At 42.3% G+C, this 14,710-nt stretch overlaps 1 protein-coding gene across 1 annotated transcript; it reads right to left on the reverse strand.

Annotated features, from left to right (window-relative positions):
• Nucleotides 1-8,176: 8,176 nt before the first annotated feature.
• LOC134390530 (alpha-1,4-N-acetylglucosaminyltransferase-like) lies at nucleotides 8,177-14,086 on the reverse strand. Its single transcript, XM_063114005.1, has 3 exons — nucleotides 13,676-14,086; nucleotides 10,670-10,685; nucleotides 8,177-8,775 (listed from the first exon to the last, which is right to left on the reverse strand). The coding sequence occupies exons 1-3, from the start codon at nucleotides 14,084-14,086 to the stop codon at nucleotides 8,177-8,179; spliced, it is 1,026 nt and encodes a 341-aa protein (XP_062970075.1).
• Between the last annotated feature and the right edge of the window lie 624 nt (nucleotides 14,087-14,710).

Genomic DNA, 14,710 nt, shown 5'->3' on the forward strand with positions numbered 1-14,710 from the left:
AGACCTAAAATTCTTCCTGCCGGGCTTGGTGAACATGAACCAGCTTCACAGCTTGTGACCTGATTAGGGCAGGAAGAAGACAAAGCTAGATGTGAGAGTTGCAGGTTCCCTGGAAACCACACACCCTGGGGGTGAGGACATGGGCTTTCTCCAGACGGAATTCTCAGCAGACCGCTTTCCCACTTCTGGGAATAGAAGACAAGGTAGAGATGACTCACCATCATTAGGAAATATGAAACTGTATTAACCATCTCTAAATTTCACATAGAGTCCCAGGAAACTTGACCAATATCATGAATTAATGATCCAGAAGAATCATACCTGTGCTAGCAGTCCAAACTTGCTTCATTGTTGAAGAGTTGGGTTCTGCCTGGGGCAATTCCGCACCCAACGTAGAAAACCCATCTACCACCCCTGCTTGGCACACCTCAGTGACACAGTGTTTGTTACCTTACAAGGCAGCCATCCCACCGTGAAACAATTCCTGGACACTTTATGGTTCTTCTGAAACCTGCCCACCTATAATATGTCAAAGATACATTCCACAAAATCAGCCTGATTTTTTAATAACAATTGACAGCTAGACGACAACAACACAACCACCTTACTGTCTCTTCTGCTTCCTCCAGAATTCAGCCAGGAGAAGAACTTGGAGGGAGCCAAGCTTCCAAGGCAGTTGCCAGGCAATTATGTACACAACTGCCCTGGCTCCCAGGCTGCCCTGGGGAGCTCAGGCATGTCTTTAATGCCAATTGTTATGGCTGCCAAGAAAACCTTCACACAGTTGGCAATCAAGGCAGGGCACACACCATAGGCAAGGGAGCCCCGAGACTCCAGTGGAGATGACAGGGATCCAGGGCTTTCCTGGAGCACTACCATGACAGACCTCAGACGTGTTCTGAGTGTGTTGTTTTTCAGACAAAGGAGTCCCCCTTTGCACCCTTTCCTTTCCCTCACGGGGCCTGCACCCACTCTCAGGATCTTCAAGCAGCAAGACAGAGATCCACCCCAGCAGGCACAGAGCTCTCCCTTTCAGCTGGCCTCCTATTCCCAGCAATAAAGGGGATATTCTTATAAGAAAGTGTTCACAGTTTTGTCAAAATCCTATTGTAAGTGTTTGCCATGAAAAGATTTTCTTGAAAATAGAAATAAGCACTTGGCATTCGGGAAATGCAGATCAAAACCACTTTGAGATGCCATCTCACTCCAGTTAGGGTGGCTAATATCCAAAAGACTAAGAATGATAAATCCTGGCGAGGATGCGGAGAAAAAGGAACCCTACTACACGGTTGGTGGGACTGCAAAATGGTGCAGCCTTTATGGAAAACAGTATGGAGGTTCATCAAACAATTACAGATAGATCTATCATATGACCCAGCTATTCCACTGCTGGGCATATACCCAGAGGAATGGAAATCATCGTGTTGAAGGGATACCTGTACTCCCATGTTTATCGCAGCGCTATGTGCAATAACCAGCCTAAATGCTCATCATCGGATGAGTGGATAAGGAAACTGTGGTATATCCACACAATGGAATACCACTCTGCTATTCTGCTATAAAAAAGAATGAAATACTACCATTCACAGCAACATGGACAGACTTAAACAAAATTATATTAAGTGAAACAAGCCAGGCACAAAAAGAGAAATACTGCATGTTCTCACTTTTCTGTGGGAGCTAATAAAAATAAATAAATAAATATACAAACAAATAAATGGAGGGGGTGGAAGAAGACACAACAATCACAAAAATTCCTTGATTTTGTTAATACAAGTGAACAGATATGATGTTGATGGGGAGGAGGTGGGGAGAGGGAGGCGGGAAAAGGAGGAATTTGTAAAGGGATATGAAAATCAACTACATTGTATACTGATACATTGAAATAAATAAATTTAATTTAATTTTATAGAAATAAGGGTAGAGACTTGACTGATGTCCCTTGGGAGTGTTTCAGAGAAGGATGGGTACTGACATGACCTAACTTCCAAGATGCAGAATTGTAAAAAAAAAAAAAAAAAAAAAAGCCCTGCTCCTCACTTCTGAAATAAAACTAGCTTAGAACACACTAGTGCTTTCCTTTCCATGAATGGTCACTGCTTCCTGTTAGTGCCTGAGCCAGACACCTTGCTATCGTTGCCAGGCCTAGGGACAGATGGTATTGCAGCTGGTTAGTCCTGCTGACCAGGACGAATCCTCCGTGCAAGGGGTCCACAGGGAGGTTCACAAGAGCCCACCGAGTTTTCCCCGTCCCTGCTTCTGTCACTTTTTGAGGTGAGCCACAAACCTTCTGAGCAAATGTCAGCTCCATGTCAGAAGCCACAGTTAGGTTGGACAAACGAATTCAGGTTTCTGTTCCCATCCTGAAGCTTAACTTCATGGGACCTTTTTTATCAAATTGGAAGGTATCCAAAAATATTTCCACATGAGGAAGATGTCTCCAGACTCTCGGTGCTGACAGAAACAGACAGTTAATTTTCATGTATTTTAACCTGTCCTTTGAGAAACTCCAGGGAATTTCCCAAAGCCATACTAAGCCAAAAGGTTAGGCTGTTTAATTCTGGGAAGCCTCGTCAAGCAACCAAAGGTGAACAAGAACTTCCATGGAGCCCACCACACACATGGAACTCCTTGCAGCCTGCAGAGCAAGGGGTAACACTCAGGCTCCCATGCCGTTCCCTATAACAGGATGGCTCACGGCATAAAACCCCAAAGCCGTGCTGCAGCGGAGCCGAGTCCTGGGGACCCGTCGTCCCGCTCCCCGCCTCCATCGCCCACGAGCCTTCCCCTGCCGGGCACCTGGGTCAGGAGCCGCCCGGCGGGGCTGGGGCGGAGGCGGCGCGGCCACAGGCAGAGCCAGACCTGCAGCCGAAGCGGCGCACGGAGCCGCGGGCGGGCGTCTGGGGCGCTGCCGTTCAAGGTCCCGCCACCGGGAGCTCGGCGCCATCTGCGGCGGGGGACAGAACCCGCAGCTCCTGACCCGGGGACTTTGGGGCCTCCGCGGAAGGAAGGAATGCCACGTTTAATCTGTTAGGAAAATCCAGGATCCAGTGAATGACTTCCTGGCCTTGCTGACAGGCTGGACGCCCTCCCGTGTCCCTACACACTGCCTCAGGGCCCAACGCTGGCTGCTGTGACCTGTGCAGCTGCAGCCTCCCAACAGACAGACAACCCTACCTACCCACCCTGCACTAAAGGAACCTTCCTGGTTTCTGACTGGGCCACACGCTGGGAGAGTCCTCTGAGTGTGCCCAGGTCTGGTCAGACGGCAGCCACCTTCCCTCCACCCCTTAACCTTCTGCCTTGCCCTGGAGATCTCAGCTGAGACACTAAAGACTGATATTCATACTGATCCCTTCCCATAGCCAGAAATAGCTTCACTGAGACTCACATTTGTGAGAAGTTTTGTTTTTCAAGGCCTTCCTCCCACCGAGCTTCAATGTGCCAAGCTCTGCATCTTGGGGCAACCAAAGGAATAGTGTATGGGAACACGTGTTGGCAAGGACATGGGGAGAAACTGGAACCCCTGGACTTGCTGGTGCAAATGCAAAATGGCACAGCCACTGTGGAAAACAGAATGGTGGTTCCTTAAAATATTAAACATAAAATTGCCATGACATCCAGCATTCCACTTCTATGTACCCAGAAGTATTGAAAGCAGGGACTCAAATCGGTATCTGTACACTCGTGCTCATGACAGTATTATTCACAATAGCCAAACAGTAAGAAAAACCCAAGTGTCTGTCCACAGATGAATGGATATAAAAAACATGGTATATACAATGGAATATTATTCAGTGCTAAAAAGGAAGGAAATTCAGACATATGCTACAACATGAATAAACCTTGAAAACTGCCTTAGTCCAGTCAGGCTGCTATAACAACATACCATACAGGGTAGCTTGTAGACAACAGAAAACATGTTTTTCTCACAGTCCTGGAGGCAGGGAAGTCCAAGATCAAGGCACTGGCAGATCAAGGCCGACTCAGGATCTCATTCTTCTGAAGGGAAATGCAGAGCATCTGAGGTGTATGAGACAGGTCTCCCAAAGCAGGGGTGCAGGCCGCTAACAATCCCTGATGTGATTTGAGGTCAAAGGTGTATTGTTGGATTTTCACAGTGTTGATGTATAGATAGACAGGCATACAAAGAGGGATTTTACATAAAAATCGGTTTGCTGATTTCTCTTGAAAAATCTGAGGATCTGGCAACAAAGGCCTGCACTCTCACATGTCCAGAACTGGCTGGAGCTGAGGAGGAATCTCTTGGTTAGGCAGAACGTACACACTCTAGCTCATTCTCTGAGTTGATCACTGCAGGAAGTGTGTGCATGTGCAGAAGAGACCTCCTTCCTCAGGAAAAAGCTCTCTTCTGCAAAAATGAAAATGTAGGGCCAGAGTAAGGCAAACCAGGATCCACTCTGGAAACAAACCTAAGGCATGGCACCCGGTGGTGACCTGGCCACTCACTGGCTGGCAATAATAGGAGCAGGATCTGGAACGAGTTGCCCCCACAACTTCCTGCTCTTGCCTTTTTGGGGCAGGATTCCCCTTTGGCAGTTTGATCAGGCCTAGGACTCTTTTTCAGAATGTTTATAAAAGCATAAAACATAATAAAATATGTTATATATATATGATATATATATAAAATATATGAGTACAGAGGACACCAAAATATAGCTATGAAAACATTAGAAAATAAATTTGTGATATGATAGTATTTTTGTTCATTAATGCATGTAATAGCAAGATTTAGCATCTGATTTAAAATTAGTGAGAGTGTAAACAATATTTCAAGATATCTGCAACAACCTTAATGGGATATGAAAATATCTGTGATGTTTAACAACAAAGTCACAGGTACTCCTAATACTAGTGTGGTTTGTGACCTTCATTCATAAGTGAAGGAAATGATAAATTGAATATGATATGAAAATACCTGTGGAAATGATATTAGAAGAAATGATAAATTTTAATTAACAGTAAAAATAAAGATGTAAATTCACAGATGCCTCAAAATCTATTCACAGACCCCTAAGTTAAGAATTCCTGCCTCAATATCACCAAAGAAAGCACATTAACCTTGCTACTTAGCATAGAAGGTTCACCTGAGACCTTAGGGCCCTAATAATTCCCCTGGATAGGAAAGCTGAATCTTTATTTCTTGAAGGGGAGCAAGGTGGTAGAAGGATATGGAAGCATGGCATGAAACCTGAAAGACATTACTAAAAGATGACAGGTTGGATACATAAAATTTTAAAACATATATGGTGAAAACATAATAAATGAAGTTAAAAAACAAAAGACAGACTTTAAAAACTGCACATAATTATAAAGTGTTGTATCCTTAATATATAAAGAGTAGTTACAAATCAATAAGAAATAGAAAAACAACCCAATAAAAAAGTGGACAAAAGATATGACAATTCATAGAATAAAAAAATATGTTGCCAATTAAACATGTGAAACATTCAGTCTCACCAAAATTAACATGAAAATGTGGTATATTTTAAAAACTATCCTAATGGACAAAATTAAGTAGATTTTTTTTTGTGCTGGTTTGAGATGAGGAAATGGGCAGTTTCAAACCACCCTTTTGAAAAACAATTTAGCAGCATATGTTAAAATTTAAAGTCCTCAAAAATGTGGACATCAGAATTTTTACTGTAGCATTACAGGTACTACTAAAATTAGAATCAACTTAAGGGTCCACCAATTGGGTATTGATTAAATAGATCATAATATATCCTACAATAAAACACTATGCAGCCATTATGAAAAGTAAAGTATATCTTGGTGTGCTAATAAGAAAAGATGCCCAAGACATATGTATTGTTTAAATGAAAAACAACTTGCATAATAATATGTATCATATGATTGCATTTATGTTTTTAAGAAACTAAACATATGAGAAATTCAGGGTTGGTATTCAAAATATTAAACAACTAATCTGGCACAGGCAACAACCAGTCAGCACGATGCATGCTGGCCTTAGCCCTAGAGTAGGAAACTAGACAGGCCTCTGGGGCCTCTCTTAACCCTTTAGCTGCTGGATTTTGGGAGTCCTGGGGAGAGAGCTAGGGCAGACAAGGTGATAGTGCAAGGTACTCCAATAGCTTGTGGCCAAGACTTCTTACCAATAAGCATAAGCATATATGCAGAGAAAAAGTGAAAGACACACCACACTTGACAATGGTACAAGAGGCATTTTCACTTTTTGCTCCACACAATCTGTTGTTTGCAATTCTAAGAATGTGTGTAGGATTTGAAAAAGAAATATTAATATGGGGAAAATACCAGTTTTACCCTATAGCAAAGTGTAGTATGACATAAATACATGACATAGACTAGTAGAAGGCCAGAAGGAATCCAAACTTATCTGGGGTCCTAGGAACCCCTCATTTCTTACCACCCACTACTCTTATTACTTTGCTCGATCCTCCCCATCACCACCACCACCATGTTTTGAAATACTTTTTTTTACTAAACAAACTGCATTTATTAATTAATACATGATTTCCCATATTTTATTAATCAAAAACATATTTTACTGGCAGGTAAAACTCACTATAAAAATCAAATTATCATTATTGCCACAGTGAATTTATATAATCACAGCCTAAAATAAGGAAATGTGACATTTCAGGTTGACCTATTTGGTCTCATCAGAAGACAATTCATATATTTTTTAAATATTGAAAATATTCTTAATTAAACCCCTCAAAACCCTGGAAGTCAGGAATGGTAGTTGAAGAACCAGTTGTCATACATTCTTTCCTGTGGAGATTGTCAGAAGAGCTGAAAACCAGCAGGGGTCCAGGGACACAACCCAGAGGACAGCCATGGGTGTGGGGAGTTGGGGGAATGGGCAGCCCTCGTAGCCTGGCTATGGTATCAGATATCTAAGAGTCCAGAGCAAGTAGCTGGGAATAATCAAAGCTGGGCAAGAGACATAACTTGTGCACATTTGTTAATGAGACTGTCAACGTTGTGATTCTCAAAGAGGGAAATATTAGAATGAAAGGGGATGGATGGACGGACTTCGAAAATGCATCTTAATTTTATATTTGCAGAAAACTGTTAACTTTTTTCCCATAAAGCAAAGTATCAAAAGGGAAGTTCTAGAAAATCTTGGCTGAAGAAATGTATTTGTGGAAGAAATGTTAATTCTCATACCTCCTGAAAAGAAGAGATAATTTTTAAATTTTTTAATTGACATATAAAAATTGTATATATTTATGGTGTACAACATGATGTTTCGAAATGGAAGAGATAAGTGTTTATGTGAATCTAAAAAGAGCAGCAGTTTTAAATAATTTGAGTTTGCTTTTATGAGCCAATTGGGGCAGGGTAAATGTATATATTAGAAAGGGGCAGGGCAGGAAATAGCAGACACCCTGGGGACGGGAGCAGACTATGTCAGGGGCATGTGGCCAGAGATAGGATACAAGTGCTGGGGACCTTTTCTGCTTGGTCCAGCTATATCCTCAGCACCTAAATCAGTGCTTGGCACACAGAAAGGGCTCAATATTTATCAACAAAATGCTTTAATAAGTGTCAAAATCAGGACTAGAAATCAAGTCTCTCTTTTCTCCAGACAATGCTCTAACAGGTCCTGGAACTAATCTTACAATATTAAACAGAACATGTAGCAAGACTGCTAGCTGCCTATCCCAACACCCCTTTCCTCTCCCTCCTTCAATTTCCCAGCCTCTCTTGCGGCTATGCTCTAGGCAGTGAGCTGTAAGCGAAAGCATTATATGGTACTTGAAAGAAGTCTTAATAAAATAAAGGGGGTGCACCTTTCCTCCTCCCTTCATTCTGCTGCCTGAAATGCAGATGTGATAGGCTGGAGGTCAGCAGCCACATGGACCATGAGCTGTGAACACTAAGGGCCAAAAGCAGAAAGATGCAAAAAGCCTGTCCCTGATGACTGCTGTTACCATACATGCCCTGGGTCCCCCACCTCCAGACTTCTGTTAAATGAGAGAGAAATAAACTTCTATGTTTTATAACCACTGTTCTTCGGGATTGTTTATCATAGACAGAGACAGCTAATCTTAACTGGTGTGTGGGGAAGCCCCACCTCTGTGGAGACAGTGGAGATTAAGTGAGAGCGTGGAACTCCAGAAGGTGTCTGGTTCCACCCTGCAGTAGCAGCAACCCCACATTGGCTCTATTTGTTCCCTGGACCCAGCTCCCCAGTCACTGGCCCCTCTGGTCCTTGAATCAGGTCCCTGTAAGTCCTGGGACAGTGCTTGTGGTAGAGATTTTCCACCAGTGTGTTGCTTCCTCTAACCACTGCTCTCCCCTCCTGGTTCATGTAGTTCCACAAATGCAGGGCATAAGAGTCATTGAAGCTCGGGTCTCTGTCCCAGACTTCACAGTAGCATTTCCACTCTGGATAGGAGATGGGGTAAAATCTCTGGGGGTGTAGGAAGGACATGTTCAGACACCTGAGGTCACTCAGCTCCTGGAAGTCTCTGAGATTGCGCCACACCGTCAACATCCTTGTCATCAAATCAGGACCCTGGTAGCCCCAAGTGTCTGAACTGTAGTGTTCAACAAAGTTTTCCAGGCACCCCCACAAGAAGGAATGGCGGGGGCGGAACCCAAACACCCCATTACTAGAGTACTGAGAAGCTTGTGCAGCCAAAACGTTCTCCTCTGGGATGGGCCTGATGGAGATGACATCAGTGTCCATGTAGATGCCACCGTATTTCCAGATGATGGCCAGGCAGGACGCATCTGAGCTGACATGGAGCCAGTTTTTCTCTACAGTTGATCTGCAAGAATAGATGCAAATCAGCCCCAAGTAGCCAGAAAGAGGGAGAGTGTCACAGCAGGAGGCCAGGCCCAGAGTAGCTGGGGAGCAAGCCAGCTTCCCAAAAATAAATTTGCCACACGCCCAATTTTGCAAATTTACCAAACTTACCTCCATCCCCCAAATTTTTCTTTGAGTAAAAAAACAATATCTATGGGAAGAGTTTAGCAGCTTTTAAAGATTTCAGGAAATTGTTCCTTTTTTTTAATTAAGGCAGTGGAAAGATAAAAACGAAATCCAGAAGGGATTTCACAATGAACTGTATGAATCATTCTCCAACACGAATGTACATTAACCACAAATATGCAACTGTGAAGGAAGAATCAAAAGGAGTCCTAAAAATGCTAAAAACTGATGAAGAAAAAATAAAATAGGAAACTAGAAAAAATCAATATGGATGCTATTTGAGAAATTAGTAAAAGAATCTTATAATGCATGCATGCATGCCTTTGTTCACTTATTAATTCTATTAATATTAATTGAAGGCCTACTTAATATGTGCCAAGCTCTGTTACAGCTACATAGGATCCAGCAGCGAACAGACAAAAATCCCTCCTGGGAGGAGATAGACAAGTAAATATAAACTGCATTGGGTGTTGATAAGGACTACAGACAAAATAAAAGTGGGGTGGGGGGTTGGCTATGAAAGTGGCAAGGTGGAACAGTATATAATATTAGGTTTCAGCAGAAACTTGAATGGATGGGTGAACCATGCCCATATCTGCGAGAAGAGGTTTCTAGGTAGAGGGAAAGCAAATGGAAGGGCCCTGAGACAGGAGCACGCTATCTATGTGCAGGAACAGAAAGGAGGCAGTGTGGCTGAAGCAGTGTAGAGAAGGGAGGGGTTAGGTGATGAGATCAGAGAGGGACAGCAGTGGGAAGGGAGGGTAGACTGTGTAGGCTGCGGTCAAGACTTTGAAATTATTTGCAATGTTTGGAATAAAGGAGTGATGTGATCTGAATTAGACTTCAAAGGGTCACTCGGGCTGCTGTGTGGAAAACAGTCTAGGGTGGGGGTTAGGAGATGGCAAGAGCAGAAGACAGGAGGCAAGTTAGAAGGCTTTGGCATAATCCAGGCAAGAGATGATGGTGGCTTGGACCAGGGAGATAACAGCGGGGGTGAGAGAAGTGGTCAGATTCTGGGTACATGTTGAAGGTAAGCTGGATTGGATGTGGGATGGGAGAGAAAGGAGTCATGATGATTGCAAAGGCTAAAAGTGTGAGCAAAACAGAAAATGACTTTTTTTAAAAAAAGAATAAAAATAAATCAGTATAAATGGCAATGTTCCATATGGAATGCTATGATTTTGAATACAGAAAACAAAATATATTTTCTGAATTTAAATAGTTAATTAAAAGGTTTAATAATAAAAAAAAGAAAAAAGAAACAACCAGCTTTGGCTTTTGACAAAATAACATTTTTAAAAATTCTAGTATAAAATCAAATGAAAGCAAGTCAAATAAAACGTTGCAGGAATCTGCACAAGCTATTAAAGATCATCATATTGTATACACTTGCTGAAAACCTCATAAATAATAATAATAGCTAACATTTATAAATAATTGCGCCAAGCTTTTTATAATCTACACATACACAAATACTCAAAGACAGGTACTATTATCCTTATTTTTCAAGTGAAAAATTAGAAGAAACAGAATCTCGGTCATTTGTCCAAGATAAAAGAGGCAGTGGTTGGATTAGGGGCGAAGCAGTCTGGCTTCAGATATCCATTCATTCAAAGCAAACAAGGTTTTGGTAAAAATAAGTAAACATGATTATTTAGTAAATTGGCAATTGTTACTGGACATCACCAGAGACATAGGATATCAAAAGCCACGCAGAACCAGAGGAGGAGGAAGCCTGCCTTGATGTGGGTATTACACTAACGCCAACCTAAAACACCAGAGCTCCAACAGGGGCAAGTACCACAAGGAGGTTTGGGGATCTGGATGCTCAAAGAATAGATGCCCAACCCCACCCTACACCCACAGTATTCATCCCTGAGCATCTTCAAGGGGTACAATTGCCCAGACCAGTGCCGCAAGCCCAGTGGTCACCAGCCAGCTATGGCATATTCGGTCCTCCCAAACAGGTGGTCCCCAGCTGTCCTGAATGGCCTATCTGGGGCAGATCATGCCACAGCCCAGCACCCCAACAGTATCGTGGTATGATACCTATAGATGCACAGACCAGTGTAGTACCTTGCAGTCTCAGATGGAGCAGAAACTTAAAGGCTCTGCATCCCAGGGCCCACCTTGCTCCTAAGATCCAACATAGTAAAATTAAGGTGCAGCTCAGAGCAACCCAAACTGTGCTCCATGAGCATTAGTCCCAAGAGATTATTTATGTGTCACACTGAAAGAGGATTCCATGCTCAAATAAGTTTAGGCAGTGATGGATTGAATCAATTTAAAATTTCTTTAGTTCAGAATTGAAATAGGCTTTAATATCATTATGTGCATGATTCATCTGTGAGAAAAGGATGTAACAGGCAGCAACTCCCAAAATAATTTGACTTGAGATTTCTTTTTCCATAGAGCCCAATAGTATCATTAGTACTAGTCTAGCCCAGTATGGAAACCTGTATGGTCCTGGATACAAATATTATTAATATAATTATAATATATATAATATTATATACTGCAATATGTAGTATAATGATAGAATAATTATACTAATAGTATAACTAGTTTCAGTCTAGCCCAGTATGGAAACTTGTGTGGCCCTGGAGCACCCACTAGCAGGCTAGCACTGAGAGCTTCGGGGACCAAACTGCACGTGCTCTCCACTCCCAGCACCTGCTTCCCTGGCCCCAGCCACCTACCCTGTTACTGGCTGGTGCAGAGCCAACTGCTTGTCCGGAACCTGTTGTCAACTGCCAGGACCTAGCAGGTAGAAACTCAGTCCATTGAGCAGTTCCACCTCCTCCTGACAGGTCCCAATTTGAGACTTCTGGCTCTTCCAGAAGGGAGATGGGCACTGTGGGATCTAGAAGTCACTAAGGCCAATGTGAAACTGACCCTAGGAGTTGTGCCCGGGCCCAACTGCTACCTGCTTGTCCCACCAGTCCCTCCCCCTAAGGCCTGTCACTTAGTCCAGAAAATGTCTCCACCTGACAGCAACTTGGAGCAAGCATGACTACCACCCAAGTCAGTCCACCCCATCCCCAGGCTAACGATGCAGGCCAGGACAGGAGTTTTCTCTCTTTCTATGTAAATACTGTAGTAGGCTAAATAATGGCCACTCAAAGATGTCAGGTCCTGATTCCTGGAACCTGTTACCTCATATGAGAAAAGAATCTTTGCAGATGTGATTAAGTGAAGGACCTTGCGATGAAGAGATTATCCTCGATTATCCTGATGGGCCCTCAATGCAACCACAAGTTACCATTAAGGAGAGAAGTAGAGGGAGATTTTACACACACAGAGGAAAAGGGGATTTGCAGATGGAGGCAGAGATTGCAGTGATGGGCAACAGGCCGAGGAATGCCGGCAGCCCCCAGAAGCTGGTAAGAGGCAAGAACAATTCTTCCCTAGGACCTCCAGAGGGAATTCGGCCCCACTAGCACCTTGATATCAGTCCAGTGAAACGAACTTGGGCCGTCTGGCCTCTAGAACTGTGAGAGAATAAATCTCTGTTATTTCAGGTGACCTCGTTTGTGGTAATTGATTACAGTAGCCATAGGAAACTAACACAAGTACCTAGATAATAATCCTCAATTTTGCCACTTGGCCCGCAAAGCCTGAAATAAAAAGTTTATTGATATTTGTCCAGATTATGATTAGAATTTAAAGAGGACTTTACGTGGCAAGCAAATAGTATTATTTTGATATCAATTTTTAAATTACTTTTTGTTTACTTAAATAATTTTATTAATGAAATTAACACATTCTCATTACTAAATTCACTCCTAATGCAATCATAATAAAACAACTTCTACTAGTTTTATTGTGTTGTATAGTTTTTTCAGGTCTTTTGTTTCCAGTAGATGAATGTGGGTTTTTGCATAACAGAAATCATTATAATTGTTATAATTACATTATCAAGGGGGGATTTTTAATTTCATTTTGTGTTATAGTCTTCATAAGATGTCAGTTTTTAAAACTATCATAGTTAAAGCCTACATAATGAAATCATTGAGTGGTTGTACTGCAGTTTCCTCAAGTACTGCCTGAATGTGGGTTCTCTATGAGAGAAATATTAAATTGAAGTACATTTCCTTATTAAGCTATGCTGTTAAAATAAGGATTACAAAATTCCTAAGAGCTCCAGGATTTCACAGTCATATCTTCTTCTTTTTTTTTTTTTGACCGGTAGGGGGATTGCAACCCTTGGCACTACCAGGGCCACACTCTCCTGAGTGAGCCACGGGGCCGGACCTCCCAGTCATATCCTAACATAGCAGCACTCCACTGATTGTTCATGAATTTTCTACTTACATTATTTCCATGTTAAATATTTCCTGGTTTCCACCTCAAACACAAGGAAAGTTTAACATAGATGGGTTTTGAAAGTGTAGTAAAAAATAAGTGTTCTGTGCAACTAGAAAAGATATAAAAACTTATTCAATTAAGAATAGTCTGAAAAGTAACCTAGATCCCGAAAGAAATAAGGCTAGAAGCAAAAGACACCAGGCTGAAGATAATCCTAACTTAAATCTCTCCTTTTTTACTTGTATCAGGTCTCAATGTGGTAGAAAGAGGGGAAGGCAAGAGTCGAAAAATCTGGGTTCTAGTCCCATCTCTGACACTGAGTTCTTTCCCTCAGTTTACCCATCTATACATGAGTAGGTTGGACTCATTTCTGTGGTCCCTCCCATCACAGATATGCTAAGTTTCCTAAATACTTACTTGAATGTACCATGAAAACAATGGTGTGTCTTCAAATGGCCTTTTCATATCCAAAGGGACAAAGAAAACGCTGTCTATTGCTGAGAGGAGGGAAAAGGCTGAGTAAGTGGAGTTTGAGGGCAGATGTGAGGAACTGTTGAGACCCTTCATAAAGAATGCAACAGGCTGTTCGGGATAAGTCTTGGCAGCAGACTCCACTGCACAGGAGACCATCGGGGGCGGCTCCATTCTCTCCGAGGTCTCTATAAACACAATGCTGTGTCTGTGGCTCAGGAGGGCTTCTGGCCCCTGCTGAGACCTGAAGGGATGCAGGCAGGAGAAGAGGCAGCTGGACTTCAGGGTGAGCTGGTAGAGGAAGCCACAGGCAAGCAGCAGGATAACCAGCAGGGAGAACTGGGCCTCCTTCAGCATGTCTACTCCTCTCTCCCAGCCCGCTCCTTTAAATCAACACAATTAATTTAAAATCATTCACAAGACCGGATAAAGATAGCACACAAGAAAATGACACCTGGGGCTGCCTGGTTAGTTAAGTTGGTTAGAGCACAGCCTTGTAACACCAAGGTCAAGGGTCGGATCCCCATACTGGCCAGCTTCCAAAAAAAAATAGAAAATGACACCTGAATGTTACTTAAAAACTTAGATGAAAAATATCCTAAACGAAATATGATCAAATCCAGTCCAGCAGTGATTTTTAAAAAAGTGCATCATAAAGTAAGTTTTATCTTAGATTTGAGAATGGTTACTCAGGAAATGATTAATTAATAGGAAAACTATTGAGGAAATGCATTATCTTAGACTACAGAAGAAAAGCCGTGAGATCATTTTGGCTCAATAGATGCCAAAATGTGACAGAATTTGACATCCACTCATGATTTTTAAAAAGTACAAGGAAACATTTTTAAGCTGATAAACTGTATCTGCCAGAACATATAACAATCATCCTGTGATTGAAGAACATCACATGAAACATTTGAAGCATCCCATTAAGTTTAGGAATATGATATGGATGTCCATCATCACTGGTACTATGCAACA

The sequence above is a fragment of the Cynocephalus volans genome, chromosome 11 (genome assembly GCF_027409185.1).
Source record: "Cynocephalus volans isolate mCynVol1 chromosome 11, mCynVol1.pri, whole genome shotgun sequence".
Taxonomy (NCBI): domain Eukaryota; kingdom Metazoa; phylum Chordata; class Mammalia; order Dermoptera; family Cynocephalidae; genus Cynocephalus; species Cynocephalus volans.

What these genes read in the sequence shown, in the direction of transcription:
- LOC134390530 (XM_063114005.1), bottom strand. Translation starts at nt 14,086, where the DNA reads ATGCTGAAGGAGGCCCAGTTCTCCCTGCTGGTTATCCTGCTGCTTGCC.